Genomic DNA, 25,112 nt, shown 5'->3' on the forward strand with positions numbered 1-25,112 from the left:
AAATTATGCATGATTAGTCGCAGTTTTAATTGCGCTGTTAAATAATAGAATACCAATTGAAATTTATTAAATATTTTGGATGTTTTTCTACATTTTCATATATATTGTATTCTGTGTTGTAATTGAAATTAACGTGTATATTATTTTTGCTTACAAATGTTTGCACTGTAAAAATGATAAACAAAAGAAATAGTCTTTAAATTCACCTCATACAAGCACTTTCTTACAATCTCTTTGTTGTAAAAGTGAAACTTACAAATGTAGATTTTTTTTTTACATAACTGCACTCAAAAACAAAACAATGTAAAACTTCAGAGCCTACAAGTCCACTCAGTCCTACTTCTCATTCAGCCAATCGCTAAGACAAACAAGTTTGTTTACATTTAAGGGAGATATTGCTGCCCTCTTCTTTACAATGTCACCAGAAAGTGAGAACTGGCATTTGCATGGCACTTTTGTAGCTGGCATTGCAAGGTATTTACGTGGCAGATATGCTAAACAGTCGGATGCCCCTTCATGCTTCTGCCACCATTCCAGAGGAGCTCATGATGCTCACTAAAAAAAATAATGTGTTAATTAAATTTCTGACTGAACACCTTGGGGGAGAATTGTATGTCCCCTGTTCTGTTTTACCCACATTCTGCCACATATTGCCTGTTATAGCAGTCTCGGATGATGACCCAGCACATGTTCATTTTAAGAACACTTTCACCACAGATTACACAAAACGCAAAGAAGGTACCAATGTGAGATTTCTAAAGATAGCTACAGCATTTTACCCAAGGTTTAAGAATCTGAAGTGCCTTCCAAAATCTGAGAGGGATGAGGAATGGAGCATGCTTTCAGAAGTCTTAAAAGAGCAACACTCCGATGTGGAAACTACAGAACCTGAACTACCAAAAAATAAAATCCACCTTCTGCTGGTGGCATCTGACTCAGATAATGAAAATGAACATGCGTCGGTCCGCACTGCTTTGGATCGTTATCGAGCAGAATCCGTCATCAGCATGGACCCATGTCTTCTGGAATGGTGGTTGAAGTATGAAGGGACATGTGAATCTTTAGCGCATCTGGCACATAAATATCTAGCGATGCGGTTTACAACAGTGCCATGAGAACACCTGTTCTCACTTTCAGGTGACATTGTAAACAAGAAGTGGGTAGCATAATCTGCTGCTAATTTAAACAAACTTGTTTGTCTGAGCAATTGGCTGAACAAGAAGTAGGGCTGAGTGGACTTGTAGGCTCTAAAATTTTACATTGTTTTATTTTTGAATGCTAGTATTTTTGTACATAATTCCACATTTGTAAGTTCAACTTTCATGATAAAGAGATTGCACTACAGTTCTTCTATTAGGTGAATTGAAAAATACTATTTCTTTTGTTTTTTTACACTGCAAATACTTGTAATCAAACAAATATTAAGTGAGCACTGTACACTTTGTATTCTGTGTTGTAATTGAAATCAGTATATTTGAAAATGTAGAAAACACCCAAAAATATTTAAAGAAATGGTGCGATTAATCACGATTAATTTTTTTAATCACTTGATGACCCTACTTTTTAGTTAAAAGAAAAGGTTACCTTTTACTTTATAACCATATTAAAGGGCTAAAGGCAGAGCAGCTTAATTCTTCTAAGTCACTTGCTGTCAGTAACTAATAATGGAGTTGGTATTTCTTTAAACAAACATATTAGTTCATCTATCCTGTTAAGTTCAATTATATCTGACACTGGCAGACAGCAGTGCCTATTATTTATAGATTTATTCCTCAAATACATGTCACATGAAGCAAACTCCATAAAACAAAGTTGGCTCCAAAAGTACAATACAGCAACTGTATAAAGAGTATGCAATATATTAGGTGACTTGGGACTGTGAACGGCATTAGTGCAAATATGCTGGTTTTCATTAAAAATCTTTAACACATTTTTATATAGGAACTTTACTGGTTGTGGAATTGGTCTGTACAGAAAGTACACAGAAAAAATACACAGATACTTCTTCAGCAAATTCCATTAGTCAGTTATTCCCAGAGGATTTTTCATCCAAGGTTTCTTGTTGTTTTAATTGTAACAACCTTACTGCTGGTCCAAAGTGTTTGTTCAGTACGCAAGTTATCTAGACCAGCAGCTTTGCCATTCTTGAGGGCATTATTCTGGAGGTTAATTCGGTTATTTTCCATTGTGCCTCAAAATTATAAATTTCCTGCTCTTCTTGCTACTCAAGCCGCAATTTGGGTTGTCTGTTTGGTGCCCTGCTATTTTCGAAGAGTTGGTGTTTGACCTGGTCTGCAAGAATGTGGTAGTGTTGCTCTGCCTTTCTTGGGTCATTGTTAAGCTTCCAAATGGTAATCCATGCTCTCTTACTGCTATGGGTCATATCCGTACTTGCAATAAGATTCTGCCATGGCTTCCATTTTTCCTCCATTAGTGCAGAGACCAGTTCTTCACAATTGTAGTCTGTGCACATTTTGGCTACCAGGTTGTGTTTGGCACACCAGAGCTCTTTGACATTTGCTGATATTATTGTCAGTGCTGTCTTGATGAGGACCATTTTGAATGACATTGACGACTGCTTTGATGTTCAGGTACAGTCAGTCGGTTATGCTGACGACTTAGTTGGTCAGCAAGCACAGAAATTCTTTGGTTATATTGTAGTCACAGGTGTTCAGCAGGATTTACAGCTTTAGAGAATCTAGTCACCAGATTAGCTGACATTCGGACTGACCAAATCAAACACTTTGAAGCAGCAACAAAGAACCGGTTACTTACGTTGTTTAAAGTGCTCAGCTACACACAAAACAATGAGCATGTGTTGCGGCACTCCTGAAGCCACAGAAGGATGCAGTGGAGCCGAAGAAATTCAGGCTTATATCACTATTATCACCTCTGCAAACTGTACAAGCATCACATCTCAAATCATCTACCACCACATGTTGAAAAGCAACTAATTCCAGAGTAAGGTGGATTCTACCCAGGAAAATTATGCACCGGAAAAGTACTAAACATCAGTCAATACTACAAAGATGGCCTTGAAAAGGATATGGTAACAGGCACTATGTTTGTTGTCCTATCATCAGGATATGACATAATAAATTACTGAAGGCTCCTCTCTAAAAAATACAACACTTTGAATAACTGATACAATCTCTACTAGAGCACTGATGTTCTTACATTGAACGACACAGAAAGCAGAGCTTATGGCAGCAAAAGAAAATGGCCTAGCACAAGTGAGCATACTCTTGCAGATACTCTTCAACATCTACACGAATGATCAACTGTTCCATCTCGGCACAAGAAGTTTTATCTATGCCGACGATTTATGTGTTGCTGCTCCAGCCAAGGATCTCACCCTGATGTAAGCTACATTAATATCGGCACCGTCTGGTCTATTACACTAAGAACCAGTTGCATGCCAACACAGCCAAAACACAAGTGAGTCTCTTCCATCCTCAGCATCTGAGGCCAATATACAGCACATCATCATCTGGAATGGGGTATCGGTTACTCAGCACTGAAATCCTGTCTACCTTCGAGTGACACTATACGGCACTCTCTCCTCCAAGGCACACATGAAAAAGACAACAGGCAAAGTTAGCACCTGGAACAACATACTCAGGAAACTTGCAAATTCTAAATGGGGAACCAACCCAGCAACACCAACAGCCACTGCACTTGCACTTTGCTATTCGACAGCTGAATATGCACGTCAACTGTGGGAAAGATCAGCTCACACAAAGAACCTGGACCATGTGCTGAATTAACAGCTACTGCTACATCATATGATGCCTAAAATCAAACAGTGAGCAGCCTTCTTGTGCTTGCTGGAACTGCTTCTGTGGCTATTAGGAGAGCAATTACAAGCAAAATAGAATGATTGCAACAGGTTGAAGATACCAGACATCTGCTTCATGGTCACAGCAGTTAGTTGCCTGAAATCTTGGAAAAAGCTTCCTAACTGCAACAGAACCACTTAAAAAGTCACTGACAGCTACACAAGTGGAAATGTGGCTCACGTGGCTCAAAATACTCAATGAGGATGTCAAATGCATAACGACATTGCCAAACACCTTCCCCTAGGTGCAGAAAAGGATTGGTTAACCTGGAGATGTTTAAATCACCTCCGAACAAGAGCTGGCAGGTCAAGAGTCAATATGCAGAAGTGGAGCTATTCCAACTACCCAGACACATATGACTGAGGAGAACTGCAAACCACAGAAAATCTATTTTCCTCCTGGAGGAACTGTGCACCAGGAAAGATCTCACCAGGATTACGGATCAGGCCATATCACGTGCCCAACACTGGAAAAATCTATGGTTGTGGTAGAGGGACACAAGAACATGAACCAGAATAACTGTAGAAACAGTTTCAGGAGTTACATTAAATACAAATATTTACATTTAGGCAAGATTCACTATATTAAGTGTCACAATGGTGGAGCTTACAGGCTCATCTATTTTTAAGCGTGTACAGGAGACCTGATGAATTTTCTTTTAGTCTTTAAGGTGCCACCAGACTTCTTCTTGTTTTTGTGGATACAGACTAACACGGCTACACCTGATACAGTGGATGGTGAGTATACAATTTTAGATGATCCTAACTTAAAAATCAATGCCAAATAGTCAAACTAAGCCAAGACACATTCTGAAATTTCCTTTCAGTTTCAAAATTTCAGTCATTCTAGAGGTCTAAAAGTAACGGTTTTTAAAATAAGAAAAGTATTTTTGTCCATTTTCCTTTTATTAATTCAAAAAGCTACAGGAATCTCTCAAATTTAAAAACAAAAAAAAAAAAAAAACACGAGCATGGAAAATTTCAACCTTAAAAGACAAAGGTCTGAAAGTTATAAAATATATGGAAACGGAGTTACAGTAGAAAAGTTTTTGAAACTTTAACCATGGAAAGTCATGAATGACTGCTTTAATGCTCTAAAAAACTACGTTGGCTAACAATTAAAAGTACTTTTGTATGCCTCCTTCTACATCATGAAAGATGAAAAATTTACGCCTTAATCAGAAAAAGTCATCAGGATATAGACACTCAATTACTTGAACAAGTTTAACATGATACTTACAAACCATTTATCAAAAATTCGGATCAATTTTCACACATTTTAATTTCAGTTACAATTAGCTGTAAAACCATATGGATTTAAATTAGATACATTCATGTAGTACAATTAATCAGTTTTAAATCCAATGATTCCTTTTGACATTTTATTTATAGATCATTATAAAAACAGACCTTTAAATTACAGTTATGCTTTTTGATCAACATTTAATTTATTGTCTGCTGACAAAGTAATTGGTAAAACAGATAAATTACATAGTTTATTCATGCAAGGGGGATTTAAATGCGTGAAAACAATATAAGAGCAAGAAAAATTATGGATAATGAATGTATTCCCCACTCCATGCTGAGATAAAGCTGCCAACCTTCTGAGTCTATTCTATGTGCCCTCGCATCCAACAAAATGATTACAAGATTCCATTAAGCCTTGGTGACAGAACAGCATATTTCACACACCCCAAAAAAGAAAAGACAAATTTAACTTACTTTAAAACTTTCTCTACTGTAATAAAAAATAGAGTCATTTTAATTTGTGTTTTTTGGTGTTTATTGCTCATTTAAGCAGTGAATTAAAAAAAAGCATTGTCAATGTCTACCAGATTTTTGCGGGCACCATCAGCAACTACACTATGAACCAACCTCAGTCGTGGTTAAGGCTACAAGTCAGTCACGGATTCCGTGATTTTATGAGACCTCTCTGACTTCCTGAAAATGTCAATGATTCAGCCCTGCAACACTTGGGCTCCAGCTTCAGGGCTCCGGCTTCAGCCCCATGGCAGTGGCTTCAATAAATCTGTAATTTATTGTTCATTGCCCATGTCCTGTTCGTGACTTAATAAAAATACCTGTGCCAAAATCATAGCCTTAGTCATGGTATAAGGTCAACAGAGTAGCACATGTTTACATTAAGGCTAAAGCTGGCCCAACATGTACACGTGCTTGTTTAGGTGCAGAATCTATAGTATAACCTTTTTAAAAATGTATTCAGGAAGTGAACACTTGATTCATCAAGTTGGAAGAACCTCAATTCCTATCATAAAATTTTGAAAGATACATTTGGAATCTAACATTTCAGTTTCCCTGTAGTTTCCTTACTTATCTTGTGTCAAATCATGTCAAAAATCAGTGGCGTATCTGTAAATTGAGGATAATACTACTTCCCTACCCCATAGGGGTGCTGTGAGAATAAATAAAGGATTGTGAAGCACTTTGAGATGTACTGATGAAGTGCTAAATAAAAGTTAATTATTATTACAGTAAACGCTCATTAGTAGCAACATATTGGTGCCCTTTTGCTATGTTGCTCCTAAGTGGCTGTTGCTGTTATGGGGAGTGTTGACAATTCACAACAGGGAAAGTGTTCCCAGGGGAAATGGTGCTCGTAAGCAGCGGTTGCTCTTACACGGTGTTGCTGCAAACAAATGTCTACTATATTATATTATAAGATCCTACAGATTTCATGATAGGATCATGTAGAAGTTGGGCTATGAGGGATCACAGAAAACATTTTTAAAAGCACCTAACACAAATCCTATTCACTTTCAAAAAGATTTGGGCACTTTTCACATTTTTATCCCAAGACTTTAACACATTTATTTTCAAGTAAATGAATATATTTACCTTTCAAATGTGTTTAAGCGTTTAGGCAGATACAAAAGCATTCCATAATATGAAAGTCCTTCAAAGTAGTAGGAAGATCTTGGATGGGGTTTTCAAAAGCCCCCAAATTACTAAAGAGCACAAGTTCCACTGAAAGGCAATGGCTTATGCTCCTAAATCAATTAGGCATTTTTTAAAATCCCACCTTGTTTGTATATTTGGCCAAATGAAAAAAACTGTCCAATCATATATACTTTGTAATGCTTGAGAACTGCTAATATATATAATTTATTAGATTTTTCTACATTTACTACAAAATGAAACGGTCACCCAGTTGTGTACCTGATATGGCAACCTTTCCTCTACATGCTGCACGCTCTTTAGTCCGAACATCTGAACACCTGCCAAAAGAAACAGAAGGCTTGGAATAATGTACTTTTACCTCTAAAAGCAAGCTTTTGAATAACATTAGCAGTTTTTAAAACTTCCACAGCTGAATAGGTTTAAGATTAAAGTTTCACACATGCTCAGTCCAGATGCTTTTCTTTAAAGAAGAATTTGGCTACCTTTGGATGCAGAGGCGCCCACGCTTAAGTTGTTGGGCTCTGCGTATTCTTGACGGAAGATATTGTAAATTTACCTAATTTCACAGAGGATTGGATCCTTAAACCGTATAAACTGGACATTAAAGGGTAAGTGAGCAAATTTGTCTTCCCTGCATTTTCCAACTCCAAGAGAATCTAGTAATGCCTATTGCTTCTCCCTTTCCCACACACACATGAAGAGACTATAATTTACTTTCTCCATTTGTTGTATTAAAAGTTGGAGAGATAAACATTTCCTCCTCAACTAACAGAAGTTCTTATTGCCAAGTGTTGTGTTTTCAGGGTGATAATTAAAATGCAGATTACCTGAGATTTTGATAAGAGAAAAACTCTAATCAATACACCTTGAAATGAACCTAGAAACAAATCCAATAAAGCCAATACAATCTCCGAAGCACTGGTGGGGAGTATTCCCTGAGAGAACCACCACCACTAAATATGTGGCCAGCTATATTCTGTACTAACTAAAGTTTCCAAGATGTCTTCAAAGTAGTCCCATGTAAATCATATTGGAATGGACCAATCCGGAGGTAACAAAGGAATGAACAGTAGTGAGCCCCATATCCATTTGCAACCTTTCCTATCTCCTGGGCAAGTTAAATTAACAGTTCCTAGTCACTACTGATATCTGGGCATCCAGAAGCAGCTAGAACACCAGACTGTAAATCTAAGTAAGAAGAGGTGAGCACACCACTCATTTGCGAGGGCAGAAGTCACTTCCACAATTACAACCAATTGCCTCCCATATCCCTCAGACACCAGTGTTATCTGGATTAAATCTCAACCAAATGTCAGACACTGGAACAGATGATCCACTACATTATGACCATTCAACAAAGCAGGGACAAAATCCAAGGCCTGGCCTATACTACATTGGTATACTTATATCACTCGGGTGTGAAAAATCCACTCGCCTGAGCGACGTAGTTATGCCGACCTAACCCCCTGTGTAGACAGCGTTATGTCGATGGGAGAGCGTCTACTGACTCTTGCGAAGGTGGATTAACTATGCTGATGACAAATGCTCTCCTGTCGGTGCAGTAATGTCTTCACTAATGCACGACAGCTGCACCAGTGCAGCTGCGACATTGCAACTCTAAGTGTAGACCTGCCCCCAATGTTGTCAGAATACTGATGGCACTGCAACACAAAGCTAATGGTTTCAGGTGCCCGCTGAACGGGGATGAGACAGAACTCTATACAGTCCCTGTCAAAGAGAGCTTTTTGGGTAGACAAGCAGCCATCCAGTACTGTTCTCTAAATCACTGAGGGGAAAAAAGAAAAAAAAAAAAAAAAGAAGGTGGATTGGTTTAAATCACCTAATGGAAAGAATCAAGTTAAATAATGTATTTTAATCAACTTTTCCATCTGTATGTCAGTTATTGTCTAAAGAATGGTGCATTCTCATTGGTTGATATAGCCATTATGACATGTTGATTTACAAGTAAATAAAGCCTTTACACTAGATTTGGTACATCTTTTTGCTACCTAGGAGGATACACTATAACTATATACATTTATTTAAGCAATTATATAGTTTAATATTTTCAGATTCTCATTACTTGTACATTTCAGTATGTCAGAAAATGGTGAACAACATATTGATTATTTACTAAATAATTAATGTTTTGCTCAAGATTTGTGTCAAGCTGCATTAGGATAGTAACTTGAATTTAATTAAACATAAAAAACAGCATATAAAATGTATTTTTATTAAACAACACAATCTTAAATGTTTTGGATCCATAAATTTCTCTTATCAAACCAGATTTCGCATTTACAACAAAATGATTTATTAAACCGTAGGATTAACTATACTCAGCTAATTTAACCGATTATTTCAGGTCAGTTGGGGAAAATTTTAAAATATTCCTAAATGAAAGTGATCGAAGCTTAATTTCCTACTTGCCTAAGTCTCTTGACAATAAGACAGTCTCTTAAGTTAGTTAGACTGACCTACTGTGCCATATTTATAAAGCTTGACCTCAAAATCTAGAATTAGGGGGGGAAATATCTTTCTTTATATAGAAAAGCAGCCTTTAACTCAAAGTTTTTGATAGAGGCTCATGGAGTCAGCATATTTTAAGAGATTGTAATAAGTTTAGACTTTACAATATTTTGTATTAAATTCAAATTTCATTTTAAACATTCTTTAAAAAAAACTATTTAAATATCAAAAATATCTGATTTAAATACGAAAGTCCATTTTTTTTATTTAATTTTGTTAACATCATAGGTATTTAGCCACCCTAACCACTACCTTGTAGTCAATGATATCAAAGGCCTACAGATCTAAGAGTCAGCATAAATATTTGGTCTTTCTGCTTTTGGTGATGGAGAAAGAAAAGAATGTCATATAAGTCTTTAACTTATTATGGAAAAGCAATATAACTGGTAAAAGTTTGATGATGCCATAAAATGTACTGTGGTTATATGCATATGCAATAATTTTAAAAATTAGCTTTAATCATCAGGGTTAATCTGGCCACAAAATAAAATTCTCTAGCTTTCTCCCCAAAAGGCAACATTTCTAGATGCAAAATGTTAGAAGTTTGTTGCTATGGATACATTGGGACTAAGCCCATAGTTGCTTGAAGAGATTCTGCACTGAATTGCTACATAATACTTCATTAAAATGATAATCTGAAAGAAATGGTAGCTCTATTCTAAATATTGCATACAAGTTCTATTCCCTTTTGCAGAGCAACATTTTATAAGTAAGCTGGTTATGCTTTAACTCACCCAGCAATTATATTTCGGGCATATTTTCAACCAAGCATTTGTCTTCATGTTTGTGAAGAATTGTGTATTTTGATTACTATGATGTAGTTAACTAAAATGGCCAGCAGAGGGTACCAATTAACCATTGTGTACAGTCTATCATTAAAGTACATTTAGAACAGGGGTTCTCAAACTGTGGGTCAAGACCCCTCAAGGGGTTGCAAAGTTATTACATGGGGGGGTCGCGAGCTGTCAGCTTCCAACCCAAACCATGCTTTGCCTCTAGCATTTATAAAGGTGTTAAATAATTTATAACGGGGGGTCGCACTCAGAGGCTTGCTGTATGAAAAGGGTCACTAGTACAAAAGTTTGAGAACCGCTGATTTAGAAAGAGTAAAAGATTGAAAACTAGAAATAAAGGTATGCTGGTTTGGAGATATTCCCATAAGTAAAGCCCTACTTAGCTTGCAATATTGAGGATTCCACAATATTAGTCTTCCACTGTGTGTGGAGCTGACAGTGGGAGCCCCAGTCACCCCGGGACGGAGAGCAGGAGCCCCTGCCGTCAGCCCTGTATTCCCGCTGTCAGCCCCGGGCCCTCACTCTCAGCCCCAGGTGGCCGACAGCGGAAAAGTAATAAGGTCCATTATTACTTTTCTGCAATTTTACATGGTTTGTCCACAACTCAGCTGCAATTTTTTGACAATCATCCTGCAATTCAAGTAGGGGCTTACCCATAAGGTTTTCCATGCTTTGTTCCTTCACACACCTAACCTGATATCTCTGCACATGCTCAATGTAAACTTCTCTTGTACAAAACATGCTCATCAGGGTATCCCATACTTACATCTTGAACACTAATGGATAATGCCCATAAAATGTTTTAGTAGAGAACAAATTACCTCAATTTACATTTTCTAAAATACCAAACCCAGTAGCTTGAAATGAGGTTATGAAATGCAGATTTAATGCTCCAGTACAATGCAAAGATCAAGTTGCTGTAGGTTTGTGTTTTGGGTTTTGTTTGGGGGGGGAGGGAGGGAGGAGAGAGGAGGACAAGCCAGTACTAGATCCAATTTTCTGGGTAAGCCTCCTGATGCAACACTAACAATTACCTAAACTGTTTTATTTTATTTTTTTAAATCACAACCTAGAGTTTGCCATTGAATTCTCAATTTGTAACGAAACACTCAAGATTGTTACTCACCTTCCTCCTATTCCGTACGTGACTGGTTCCTCTTTTTGTTTCTGTAGTTCTGTCTTGTAGGCAAGAACGCGAGCATTGCAAACCATCAGGTTTTTAACTGCATGCAGCACTTGATCTTTTTGGGTGCTCACTGCAAGCAGTTTACAGATTCCCTCTCGCATGCGGATTTCAAAGTCAATCTTTTCTTGAATGCTGCATTCCTAGATATCAAGATACATACAAGATTGTCAAGAGACCAAACATTGTAGAACTACAATAAAATCCAATTAATAACAGTACAGAAATTCAGAGTGGTAGCCGTGTTAGTCTGTATCAGCAAAAACAACACGAAAGCTTATGCCCAAATAAATTTGTTAGTCTCTAAGGTGCCACAAGTACTCCTCATTGTTACTACAGAAATTGCATTAAGTATTTTTTAGAAGAACTAAGTATTTACTATATCATCGAAAGGGTATAGTACCCTAGGTCTTTAATCACTACACAGTCAGTAAGACTATTTCAGTATTTGAAATGAGTATATTTTTTCATATATAAAAGAGAATACTGGATTATGCATTCAACCAGAAAATTAGGGTGAGCTCTAATTCAGGTACTGACATTGACTCACTGTATGATCTGAAAGTTACTTAACATATATGCTTCAGTCACCCCATTTGTAAAATAATGATGTTTCTCTACATCATATAGGTCAGAGGTGGGCAAACTACGGCCCACGGGACGGTCCTGCCCATCCCCTGAGCTCCTGGCCCAGAAGGCTAGCCCTGGGCCCCTCCCCCACTGTTCTCGCTCCCCCGCAGCCACAATGTTGGAAAAGGGGCAGGGGGTTCTGGGGGGCAGTCAGGGGACAGGGAGCAGGAGGCGGTTGGATGGGACAGACGTTCTTCAGGCAGCGGTCAGGGGATGGGGAACAGGGGGCCGGTTGGATAGGGCAGAGGTTCGGGGGGGGGGGACAGGGGATGGGGAACAGGGGGTTAGATAGCAGGTAGGGTCCCGGGGGGGGGCGGTTAGGGGCGGGGGTCCTGGGAGGGGGCAGTCAGGTGACAAGGAGCAGGGTGGGGGGAGAAGGTTGGATGGGTGGGGGTCTCTGAGGGAGGCAGTCAGGGGGCGGGAGGTGGGAAGGGCCAGATATGGGGTGGGGGCCAGGCTGTTTGTGGCGGCACAGCCTTCCCTACTGGCCCTCCATACAGTTTCGCACCCCAATGTGGCCCTCAGGCCAAAAAGTTTGCCCACCCTTGATATAGGTGTTGTGAGCCCTAATTAAACAATACTTACAGAGTATAAAACTTTTAAACATTCCACTTAAAAAATGTTTTTCAGTGGAGCATCTGTGTATTAAGGGGAACACAGTACAACTAAAGGAGATGGGAAAGATTTGAAATTAACTAAAATATTTTTTTTCCTCTTCTTTGGTCATCTTGAAGGGGATATAATCAATAGTGACATTCACTTTTTGGTAAATGTAACTAAAGAGTTCAAATACACCTGAATATGTAAAAATGTAGACTGCAGGATGCTACTGTCCTTTGTTTAAATAGGATATGAATTTAATGCTTATTAAAGTGAACTAAAAATCAGACTTCAATTAGCTTGTAATAGTTTAAAGATTAACCTACAAAAAGTGCATTCTCTCTGACAGATGAATTAATATTTATAAAGCACTTTTCCTCCAGAAGGAAGCTACGTATATATAAAATATTATCTCACCTACCACTGAAATACAGCATGAAATATATTACCTTGCTATTTTGGGAGGTGGGGAAATATTCTCTGTGCATTATACTTAAGATCTTGTGGGAAATATGAATTTTAGTTAACTTTCCATATTACCTTCCAAAAAATTGAAAATCTGCAAGGGTTACTTGCACTATATCTTCTTGATTTGCAAATTAAAATCAGTCAACTATTCATATTAATATAGAGGAGAATTAATGTTAAAGGAAGCCAGGTCTCACAGCTAGCACAATGTTGGGGAGCAAGGAAACAGGAGGGTGTATAACACACAGATTGCCATTGGCAGTTGGCCCCTCTCAGCCAGTTCTCTCATTAAATGGGCTAGCACTAGAACTAGTCAGAAGATGGCAGTTTGTAAAAGGTAGCACTGATCAGAATCAGGTCTCTTTCTTCACTCCAACTGCTACAGACCATCACAGTAACTTTTTCTTTCGGTTACTGGTTGTATAGGCTATCAATTTGCTATTGTAGTGAAGGAGGTTGGATCGTGCATCAGGTTAGAGCAGTGATACTCAGACTGAGGCTTGCGAGCTACAAGCAGCTCTTTAATGTGTCTCCTGCAGCTCTTTGCAGCATATGATATTGAAACTCTGATTTAATTATTATCCAGTCAGGATGTTTTTACTATGTTATTAATCAATTGTCGTTGATAAAATAATAATACTTGGTCAGCCATTTTTCTGTGAGAAAAAAACATATGTATGTATGTAAAAATAGTAAATGAAACAATCAATTCAACATTACTGTGGCTCTTTTGGGTAATGTTGATTGCTAATTTGGCTCCTGAACCACTGAGGTCTGAGTATCACTGGGATACAGCAATGTGTCTTGATCTCAATTGATGGTGGGGGCATAAATTACTTCTGGACTATGAAGCAATGGGGCAGGTTTGTATTGAATGGGTGTGTTTATTCCACAGGGCAACTGCCCAGTGCCCTGTGGAATAAACAAACGACACCTCTACCTCGATATAACGCTGTCCTCGGGAGCCAAAAAATCTTACCACGTTATATGTGAAACCGTGTTATATTGAACTTGCTTTGATCCACCGGAATGTGCAGCCCTGCCCCCTGGAGCACTGCTTTACTGCGTTATATGCGAATTCGTGTTATATCAGGTTGCGTTATATCGGGGTAGAGGTGTATGTTAGCAAATAATTGAGGTTTTGTGGTACAATTAATTTGTCTTGTTTAAAAGACTGAAAACCTTAAGATGCCTGCTCCTGGCAGCAAGCAATGGATTCCTCTCAAAAAGGGTAGAATTAAAAGGTGCACCAGCTGCTTCTCACAACCCTGCAGAGGTTGGAAGTTTGGAGAAATTTCCTTTTTCAGTAAATTTGACAACAGCCCACCTTCAATGCAGGGGCGGGGGGGGGGGAAGCAGGTTTCTTCCATTCCCTTCTCCTTACTCTATCCCCTCCATCATTTATTATCCTCCCTCCCCGATTCATTCCATATCCCACATTCATTATCTCCTCCTCCTCCTCCCACTCATGATCTCCCTCTGTCCTGCTCTCTCTCTCACATGGGAGAGAAAGAGAAGTAGGGAGCCCCAGAGCCTACTGCCCTCCAGCTAGCGGGAGTAAAAATGGCAAGGAGAGAGGATGGCGAGCCCTTACTTCTGGCAAAGAACATCAGCTGAAATGGAGAAGGGCCTCCTCCCAGATGTCTCCTAATTCAGGAAGCAAACATGCAGTTTAGGGTAAACTTGCTTGACAACCACTACCACGACTCACCTTTTTTTTGCAGAGCTCTTTGGTTGCTTCTGGCCAGGCTTTTCTCCTGCTGTACAGAAGGCCCTCAATCTTCCAGCTGGCACTCCTCTCTCACCGCTACACTCCAGAAGCCCCACTTTCCCTATTTTTAAAGGGATCAGCATCTCAGAGTCTCTGTCTCCCGCCTCCCAGCTTTAAAAAAGGGAGCAGCTCCCATTACTCCTTTCCTCTGTCTTCAATCCTGTTAACAGAGCAGTGGTTCACAGACCACTATACTCCTTTCCTGTCCCATTCTAAAGAGTCAGTAGCTTCCTAACCACAGTCAGTCCATTTGCTAAGGCAAAATTTCTCCTTCTCTCAGTAAGTGGGTTTTCCAAGCCCTGCTGTAGAACGCCCTGAACTTGTGTCTGCTTGGGCAAGTCGGTTAAGATGGGCAGAGGGAAAGACAGAAATTAACAAGATATCTTGAGGCAAATTCTGTTAAAAAAAATCTTTGTGATAGGGTATTTAGGACTCAGAACAGTTGTGGTGATTGCTTATGCTATGCAGTTCTTCAGCATGCTGGTTGGAAGTGCTCATGTTCAGTTGAACTTGGGACCTTCCCCAGGAGTGGAATAGCCATACATTACTTACATCCATCCCCACACTATTGTGTTTCCTATCATTGCCAGCTTCAGTATAACTGCAGAACAGGCAAAGTGCAAACACTCACCAGTTTTTTCAGAGTAGCCCTAGATGACTAAAGAGAGGCAACTAATTGATTAGAGGAGTGATTTAGTTGCCTAATTTGGGAATCACTTGGGTTCCTTTTATCGGCAAAGGATTGCTTGATCTTTTCTAAATCTTACCGAGCTTCCCTCTGAAAGTAATAGCATGCCATTGAGAGGACTGGCAGACCATAATTTAATCAAAGGATGAGTTTACAAGTACATTAGTCTTTTTATGCCAACAAGTTTCTCCCATTGTTAATTTCATCAATTCGGTTCCATCACTGGTAGCAATAGCATGGACAGGGATCCAGACAGGCACAGCCATTTTAAGCACTCTATTCTAAAGGATTGTCTATAGGGGGAAATAGCCCACAATGGGTAGTCTGCAATAGCTTCCCTGTGGACACTTATTTCACACTAAGAGTGCTTGTGTGAGGTTTAGCTTAATCTACTTTACAAGTGAATTAAACTAAAGTGTACACAGTCATTTAGTGCAGAAATATCCATGTGGGAAGCTATTACAGCATAACTACTGCCCTTTAAATTCACACCCTTGCTTACTTCACAATAGCGTCTCCCCGTAGACGAGACCTAACTCTTCTCAAAGCAGGTTTCCCTTTGCAGGTTACACTTAACAGGACCTGCTCCAGGGTTTTTGCCACCCCAAGTGGCGGGGGGAAAAAGAAAAAAAAAAAAAAAGCTGCGATCGCAATTGCGATCAGCGGCACTCCGGCGGCAGCTCCACCGCGCCACTTTCTTCTTCGGCGGGAATTCAGCGGCAGGTGCTTCCCTCCGAGAGGGACCCACCGCCGAATTGCCGCTGAACAGCCCGACGTGCCGCCCCTTCCCCTTGGCCGCCCCAAGCACCTGCTTGCTGGGCTGGTGCCTGGAGCCAGCCCTGACACTTAAGCTGCCACAAGTTCCCAGGGCCTTATCCTCGTTAGTGGTTTCTTAGCATTCCTACTTTTGGTGCAAAATTCTAGAAAGTTTCCCAGTGTTGATAGGGCCAGGGAGTCTCACCAAAATAAAAGCAGCTATGGATTATAAAATATAAATTGACTATATTTATAAAGAATGCCCAAATCACTCTTACCTACAGAACTGCTATCACAACATTCTTGGAGCATTTCAGGGCTAAAGTAATGGGCTTTTTTCCCTTCATTGAAAGACTTTTAAACGTTACATTTATAATCATTCCTGGAAAAAAAGCCATAGAAATCAGTTGGAATGGAGAAGTTAATTTACTAAGCTTTTAGTGGACAAAAAATCATCTATGCCACAATAGCTACTATATATCATATACTGTAAATAGATGGGTTCTCGGTATCTCAACTTTTGGTCTAAGCAAGAGTACAAGTGCTGTTTACATCAGTAAATCATTTATTAACAATTCATATGTTCCACAATTTGGAAGCAAATAATTTTCAAAAATGCATGCAGTTCTTTGCAATGGCTTTTCATACACTTTGAGCAGGGGTCTCAAACACACGGCACGCGGGCCATTTCTTGTGGCCCGCTGAGCGGCCCACGCCCACCACCCCGGCCTACCTCCAGGCCAGGGGTGGGCAAACTACACCCGGGGGATTGCCCCCCTCGAGCCCTGCGCCGGTTGGCATCACGTCCCTGTGGCCGGAGATAGGGGGGCCGGGAGGGGAGAGAAGCAGAAGGCTCCGTCCATGTGTTGCCCTAGCTCCCATTGGCCAGGAACGGGGAACTGCGGCCAATGGGAGTTTCAGGGGAAGTACCTGGAGGAGCGGCAAGCAGCATGCGGAGCCCTGCGTCCCCCTCCCCCAGGGGCCGCAGGGACATGGTTCCAGCTACTTCGCGGAGCGCAGCGGGAGTGGGGCTGGGGCCAGGAGCCAGCACCCTGCCCTGGCCCTGGCCCCGGTGTGTGCCGCTGCCACCCCGGAGCCCGAAGCCCTCCTGCATCCCGCCCCCCAACTTCCTGCCCTGAGCCGCCTGCCTGCACCTCAACCCCCTGCCTGCACCCCAACCCCCTGCCCTGAGCCCCCTACCACATCCCATACCCCTCCTGCACCCCAACTTCCTGCCCTGGGCCCCCTGCTGCATTCCACACCCCTTCTGCACCCTGAGCCCCCTGCCTGCACCCCAACCCCCTGCTGCACCTCAACTCCCTGCCCTGAGCCCCCGCCACACCCCTCATGCACCCTCTGGGGGCAGGGAGGGGGCAGAGTTGGAATGGGGACTTCAGGGCAGGGGTTGGAATGGAGGCAGGGAAGGGGTGGGAAGAGGCGGGGCCTCATGGAAGGGGTGGAGTGGGGGCAGGGCCGGGGGCAGTAAGGGGGGTGTGTGTGTCAGTGATGAGGCCCTCGGGTCAATGAACTAGCCCTTATGTGGCCCTCGTGATCATTTGAGTTTGAGACTCCTGCTCTAGAGTATCTCTTCTACAGAATTTTGCAATAAAATAATAAAACATGTTTAATCTAGATGATAGCACTGCAATAATTTATTTCCGACAACTAGTTTCTTGCTGTGAAGCTTTTGTACTGAAGTGCTAACTGTTTTTATCATGACAAAATGCATTACCATGTTCTGATTACCCTTTTGCTTCCTCCACTCATAGAATCTTAGTGGTCCAATAATAGTACCTTGCACCTACATAATGTTTTTCATCTGTATCTCACAAAGCACTTTAGAAGTGAGTACAAGTATGGGCCCCATATTACAGATGGGGAAAACGAGAGAGAGTAAATGCAAATCAAATCAAGGGCACAACTGACAATAAAACCCAAGCCTCTTGATGCCAAGTCCTGTGACCTAACCATTAGATCAGACTGCCTCCCTATCTGGGAGAATTCTTCAAGTACATAGTATTAGAAAAATGGGATTCCTCCCTGTTTGCAACTCATAAAAGTACTGGTGTTTGGCTCCAACAGCAATTGATCTTTACTGTATTTAGATGTATGTTAAAAAATAAGGGACACCTATCCAACACTCTATACACACATCCTGCCGTAATTTACAAAAATAAAATTAAACTCCTCTCCATCTCCACATGCTCAACCCTTATCAAAATTCACCTGCAGTGGCAACCCACAGAAATAGCGGGCATCTTTCAGTGTGCTCTGAAATTCAAAGTATATCCATTTACAGAGTTATAAAACTGATACTGCTCTAGCCAATGCAATAGAATTTTTGTTATTGTGGTAATATTGCTGTAGTGCCCCCTCAGGACTTGATTCTGCTAGGTATTAGGTGTGTGTGTTTAATAAAAAGGGGGTCCCAGCCCCAACTAGTGTGTAATCCAAGGCCCCGATTCTGCAAACACTTACACACTTGCTTAATATTAATAGCATGAGTAATCCCATTGATTTCATTGGGATAGTACTTAACAATGTCATCAGTTGCTGAGCCTTATATCCACTAATGTCCCCAGGGTTGCCCCTGCTGATTTCAGTGACATTGATCACGTGAATAAGTGTTGAATTCTGAATCCTGATGAGAATGATTTTAAGATTATGAATTAATACATAGGACAACAAATAGGAACACCTGCACCCTCCTATCCAAGTAAATATTAAGCAACTGAATTTGACTTCAGGCAATTCAAATATGGCTGAATAGATTAAGTAAATTGTCATGAATAAGTTATTTTTTGTCATAAGTATCAATTAATTCCTTTTAAAACATTGCTAATTTGAAGTTATCTTGATTTTAAGTGGATTTAAATTTTAGCATGGCAGACCGACAGCATGGGAAACCAAAGTCATATACGCATCCATCAATACAGGTAAAGCACAAAAGGCCCTACATGAGAAAGGGGTCCCGCATCATTCCATCAGTATGTTTCATCCTTGTCATGGAATGAAAATGTCTGAGAATTAAGGCGTTTGTTACTACTATTATTATTTAAGAGCCCTAGTCATGGACCAGGATCCCAATGTACTAACTGCTGAACAGGATTCCACACAAAGGAATCCTCTGCCCCAAAGAGCTTACAATCTAAATGAGAGAGACAAGGTGGTTGAGGTAATATTTTCTATTAAGACCAACGTCTGTTGGACGAAGAGACAAGCTGTTGAGCTTCAGAAATCTCTTCTTGAGGTCTGGGAAAGGTAACCAGAGCACCACAGCTAAATACAAAGTAGGACAAATTGTTAAGCATAAGGGATTAACACATGTTGCAAGAAACCTTTTCAAATGAAGTGGGTAATCCTGGGACCAATGCATCTACAAAACTGCAAACTACAAGCTAAGTATAATACTATAGACAACAGATGGATACAGATAGTTTAAGAGGGGCCACAAGGAACAATGAGACAACATTGGTCAACATGATAGGCTGTGGTCTTAGCACACAAGTGGCCTAACCGCTGTCCTGCCTCAATGCACAAACATTAGTCTCACTATGGAGACTGTCAACAAGGGCAACTATCATAGCTTGGTATGGGGCTAGATGGCTCAGGGGACAGTAAGCTGGCTAACGTCATTTACTCATGTTTGGTTAACAGTATGTTGTAGATCGTTGGGGATAAGGTCCATGTTACAAGACCCACCCATTTTATTTTTAATGAGACAGGGCCATAGTTGTCAGATGGAAAGAGTTAAGCCAGTGACACAGTTCTTTCTCCTATTATTAATCATAGAATATCAGGGTTGGAAGGGACCTCAGGAGGTCATCTAGTACAACCCCCTGCTCAAAGCAGGACCAATTCCCAACTAAATCATCCCAGCCAGGGCTTTGTCAAGCCTGAACTTAAAAACCTCTAAGGAAGGAGATTCCACCACCTCCTTAGGTAACCCATTCCAGTGCTTCATCACCCGCTTAGTTAAAAAGTTTTTCCTAATATCCAACCTAAACCTCCCCAACTGCAACTTGAGACCATTACTCCTTCTTCTGTCATCAGGTACCACTGAGAACAGTCTAGATCCATCCTCTTTGGAATCTCCTTTCAGGTAGTTGAAAGCAGCTATCAAATCCCCCCTCATTCTTCTCTTCTGTAGAAGAAACTATCCCAGTTCCCTCAGCCTCTCCTCATAAGTTATGTGCTCCAGCCCCCTAATCAGTTTTGTTGCCCTCTGCTGGACTCTTTCCAATTTTTCCACATCCTTCTTTTAGTGTGGGGCCCAAAACTGGATACACCAATGTCGAATAGAGGGGAACGATCACGTTCCTCGATGTGCTGGCAATGCCTCTACTTATACAGCCCAAAATTCCGTTAGCCTTCTTGGCAACAAGGGCACACTGTTGACTCATATCCAGCTTCTCGTCCACTGTAACCCCTATGTCCTTTTCTGCAGAACTGCTTCCTAGCCATTTGGTCCCTAGTCTGTAACCGTGAATGGAATTCTTCCGTCCCAAGTGCAGGACTCTGCACTTGTCCTTGTTGAACCTCATCAGGTTTCTTTTGGCCCAATCCTCTAATTTGTCTAGGTCTCTCTGTATCCTGTCCCTACCCTCCAGCGTATCTACTACTCCTCCCAGTTTAATGTCATCTGCAAACTTGCTGAGAGTGCAGTCCACGCCATCCTCCACATAATTAATGAAGATATTGAACAAAACCGGCCCCAGGACCGACCCCTGGGGCACTCTGCTTGAAACCGGCTGCCAACTAGACATCATGTTTATTTCAGTATTACCTAGGATCCACCCACGGTCAGGGCCTCATTATGCTAGGTGCTGTACAGAGCAGCACAGTCCCTGTCTTGAAGATCTGGGGAGAATTACTCCTAGTTTGGAAATTCTGGCAGTTGCAGTATTTTAAAGCGGCCACCTTTGTAGGGCTAGGAAGGCCAAGGTGCCCAGCTGGGCACTGAGAAAACACCTGCTAGAGGAGGTGGCCAGACCCAGCCTGTGACCACAATGAGGGTATTAACAGCCCAGCACTGCAGAGTGGCTTGCTTGGGTTGAACAGGGGAAAAAGCCGGAAACCATCCCCCAATCCATCCTGCCGAGGACTGAATGACCCCAGCCACCTCCCAGGTGGCACAGACTGAGTGCAAGACAATCACAGGACTGTGGCCTCCCGCCAAACAGGCAAGTTACGTGGGCAGAAAGGGGACAGGACCAGGGCAGGACCCTATGATCAGGCCAACTCCGTTCAGCAGGCTGCACAGGGGTTGTTACAAACTGCTACCATCACAATTTGCTACCAGCAGCAGTTACTGACATTGATTGGTGTTCTTTTTTGCAGCCTCATCACAATGTGCTACCTCTCACCTTTCCTGTCCTCTGGTCCTGGCAGGGCTGGATTATGACATTCTGAGGCCTAAGCTATGTCAAGTGTAAGAGGCCCCATACCATTAAAAAAAAATTAATTTATTATTTTCACAGAAAGGAAATTGAATATATAAACACGAAAGCTTTATATTTGCATATATACAACAGCAAAGTTGCAAAAATAGAATAAAAATCTAAAACACGTCTTGCAATATGCCTGTTTGCATTATAAAATTGTTTCAAATTAACACATTTTTGTCTATGATTTCTTAATTAGTAGATATGAAAACTTTATATCTACAGCAACACAAAAGCAGTTACAGTTACACAGACGAGCTTACTTAATGGAATCAGTACAACCTGCAGTATGTCTGTCTGCACATCACATTAATTTTAACACTGAAATTTAAAACATTTTCTTTCATGATTTTTAGAGAGTAAAGTCACTGATGATGTCCTCAAATGATAACCTATGGAGTTTCAATGCACAGAATGCTTAGGGCAGATAGATTTTCTTGCAGCATTTTCTAAGCAGACATCTCTCTTCGCGTTCGCTTTTCTATCCTCAGTCTCCCCCAGGACCACTTATTAATCTCGAGTAAACACCTCAGACACAGAATGACAACAAGCTATATGCGCGAAAGAGAAAAAGAATTTATCAGAAAAAAAAAGACTGGTAATCTCTAGAAATTGCATAAAGAAAGTGAAAAAAACTAGCCTATATTCAAGCAAATATAATGAATATTATAGGCTTTAATAGCCTATAAATCATATATGCACATAGTTTGAAATAACTTGCTCACCAAGTACTCAGAATATTTTGATATATATGCACATCTTCCTTCACTTCTCTCAAAACCCTCTATTTATCTTTTCATCAGCACTCTCTGATATTTACTGCTAAGGTTCCCGAAACTGATGGAGGGAAGCCAACACAAATGTATCCTCCTCAAGATCCACTCGACCCAAGTCCATAAGACAATCACCTGCAAACTCAATCATGCGAAGCATGGATAGTGCATGAAGCAGAAAGCGGCGTGTGCACTAAAATACACAATGGTATATATGTACAGATCAAAAGAAGAAAGAACACACTAACACTTAAGAAAATGAAGAAAAACAGGAGCGAAGGCACTATACAACTGAGCAGGCTGGACCGTAAACAAAATAGCCCCCTTCCGGCTATTACCAGGCAAGGGGGACGCTATACATGACAGGTTTCAGAGCGGTAGCCATGTTAGTCAGCAAAAACAACGAGGAGTCCTTGTGGCACCTTAGAGACTAACAAATTTATTTGAGCATAAGCTTTCGTGGCCTAGAACCCGCTCCTAGGACGAGTCCCATACAAGTATGAGCTTGGCAGGATTGCTTCACGACACTACCGTTTCCGACCTCACATTTTCCCCCGATTCTATCAGCAGTGAGATTATTTATTTAAATAAGTTATGAAAGCACGGTCAGAATTTTACCAGTATCAGCTGGCCAACAAAATGCTGCCTTAAGAGACTGATAGCAGACTTACTTGTAGGAATACTAATTTTACAAGTGCAATTATGTTTTTTTCTCAGCCCTGGCCTCCCATCTGTCAATAATGAACAATTAGTGAAGGGTAAGGTAAGAGTATTTGTTTAGCCAGATATGTATATTTTTATCATATTTGAACAAAAGTGTCTATCTTTAGAGAGACTCTTTTTCCCCCCGTATCTCCTTTATTTATCATCCGATTTTGATAAAATTTAAAATGGAGTCAGTTTTTTCTTTTTTAGAGGCCCCTCGTATTGCGAAGCCCTAAACTGTAGTTTAGTTAGCTTATGCTTTAATGCGGCTGAGGGGTTATAAATTGTGAGGGTTGGGTGTACATTTGTCAGAATGTTGCTATCATTCTAAGTGCTAAGAGTAAGCAAGATAGTATTTTTAGAAGTAAATAATTTAAAGGAGCAAAACTAGATTTACAGTGGATTACAAGAAAAAGGTAGTCCCATTCAGGCAGTGAAAGGAGCAGCTGAGACAGATTTGTAAACAGCTATAAAGCTTTATGCAGACATGTAAGTGGCTAAGGAATTATTTTAAAACATTAAAATAAGTAAAATAATTATAAGTTTGGAAGGGGGTGGCATGTGAAATATTTCACTGAATCAAGTCTGCTTTTGCAGCTCAATGTATCATACCAGAATGGAAGCGCTGCTGTGTATAAAGCAACAAAGAATCCTGTGGCACCTTATAGACTAAGAGACGTAGTGGAGCATAAGCTTTCCTGGGTGAATACGCACTTCGTCAGACGCATGCTGTGTCTAGGCCCTGGGAGGCATTACGCCTCTACGAACACAGACCTGGGAAGTGGGAGCTGAGCGGCACCGTCCTGCCGGGGGGAGAAGCCCCGCTGCCCCCCACACCCTATTTTTGTAGCCCCTGCAGAAGTCTCAGCCCGGCCGGGTAACTCCCCCGGGACCCTCCCTAGCCCGGCGGGGGCTCCCCTCGGACTCCATCTGGCAGCGCCCCTCAGCCCCCCTCGCAGCCAGGCTGCCCCGCGCAGGCTGCTCCCCTCTGAGCAGCAGGAAACAACTGTAATCCCCAGCGAGGGCAGTGGCTCAGCGGACGTTACTGAGCATGCTCAGTTCGTAAGCGCACGCTGGACACCAGCTGCGGTCCTGCCTCACGCCCCCCGGGTGCTGGCCTGGGGGTGCCGGCTGGGCTCGCTCCTCACGCACTTGCCGGAGGGAAGCGGCCCGGGATCCGGCTCGGCAGGCTCCAAGCACGGGGCAGCCTCACGGAACAACGCGCGGGGAGCTGCTCACCGGCTCCTCCTGCTCCGGGCAGGTGGCCCAGGGTCCCCGGCAGCGCTCCATCTCGAGCCGCCCGCACCAGCGTTCAAAACTCCCGCTCCCAGCCTCCCGTCCGGCCCAACGGCAGCCGCGGTCCCGCCCACAAAGGGAGAGCTCGGCCCCAGCCCCGCCCCCACGCAGGGCTCTTCAGCGGGCCCCGCCCCCACGGCGACTTCCCATCCTAGCCCGTCCGGCGAGCAGCGCTCAGTGGTACCCGCCGCAGGCCCGTGTCTGTTGCTGCCGTGCCCGTCAGAAGTTGCTGCTTGGCTGGAACTGAGCATGCTCAGTAATATCCAGTGAAGCCTCTGCCCTGGCGAGGGCTAGGGACTCGGGTGACAGTTACCCGGCCAGGGCGGGGTGAGCTGTCTGCAAAGGGGCTGCAGCAAAATTGGGGTGGTGGGCAGCGGGGTCCCCCCCCCGGCAGGACTGTGCCGCTCAGCGCTCGGTTCCCAGGGCTGTGTTCTTAGAGGCGTGGTGCCTCCCAGTGCCTAGACCCAGCAGCGCTTCCCCATCTGGGCTGAGGTATGGCGCTGCTAAAGGAGACTTGGAAGTGTCCCCCACCCATCTGTCGCAACTTGCTACCCCTGCTGGACTAGAGGATGGTGAAAGGCAGAGATAAATTAGTTTATCTGCTAATTGTGGCAGAGGCAGTAAAACAGCACACCCATCCTTGTCGGTAACTGCAATTTGTGATGGTGGCAGTTTGCAAATTACAGTGGCTCTTGCTCCCACTGAAGTTAATGGGAGT

The 25,112-nt window shown here is 42.0% G+C and overlaps 1 protein-coding gene across 1 annotated transcript in view; it reads right to left on the minus strand.

The window, feature by feature from the left end:
* RTKN2 (rhotekin 2) overlaps window positions 1–24,436 on the minus strand; it is a 60,955-nt gene extending 36,519 nt beyond the window's left edge. The window contains exons 1-3 of the mRNA XM_034777891.1: window positions 24,338–24,436; window positions 11,207–11,406; window positions 7,016–7,074 (exon numbers count right to left, since the gene is read on the minus strand). Of these exons, the coding sequence (XP_034633782.1) occupies window positions 7,016–7,074; window positions 11,207–11,406; window positions 24,338–24,388 (310 nt within the window). The 5' untranslated portion in view covers window positions 24,389–24,436. The remainder of the gene's footprint in view (window positions 1–7,015; window positions 7,075–11,206; window positions 11,407–24,337) is intronic.
* Between the last annotated feature and the right edge of the window lie 676 nt (window positions 24,437–25,112).

This window comes from Trachemys scripta, chromosome 7 (assembly GCF_013100865.1).
Source record: "Trachemys scripta elegans isolate TJP31775 chromosome 7, CAS_Tse_1.0, whole genome shotgun sequence".
Taxonomy (NCBI): Eukaryota; Metazoa; Chordata; order Testudines; family Emydidae; genus Trachemys; species Trachemys scripta.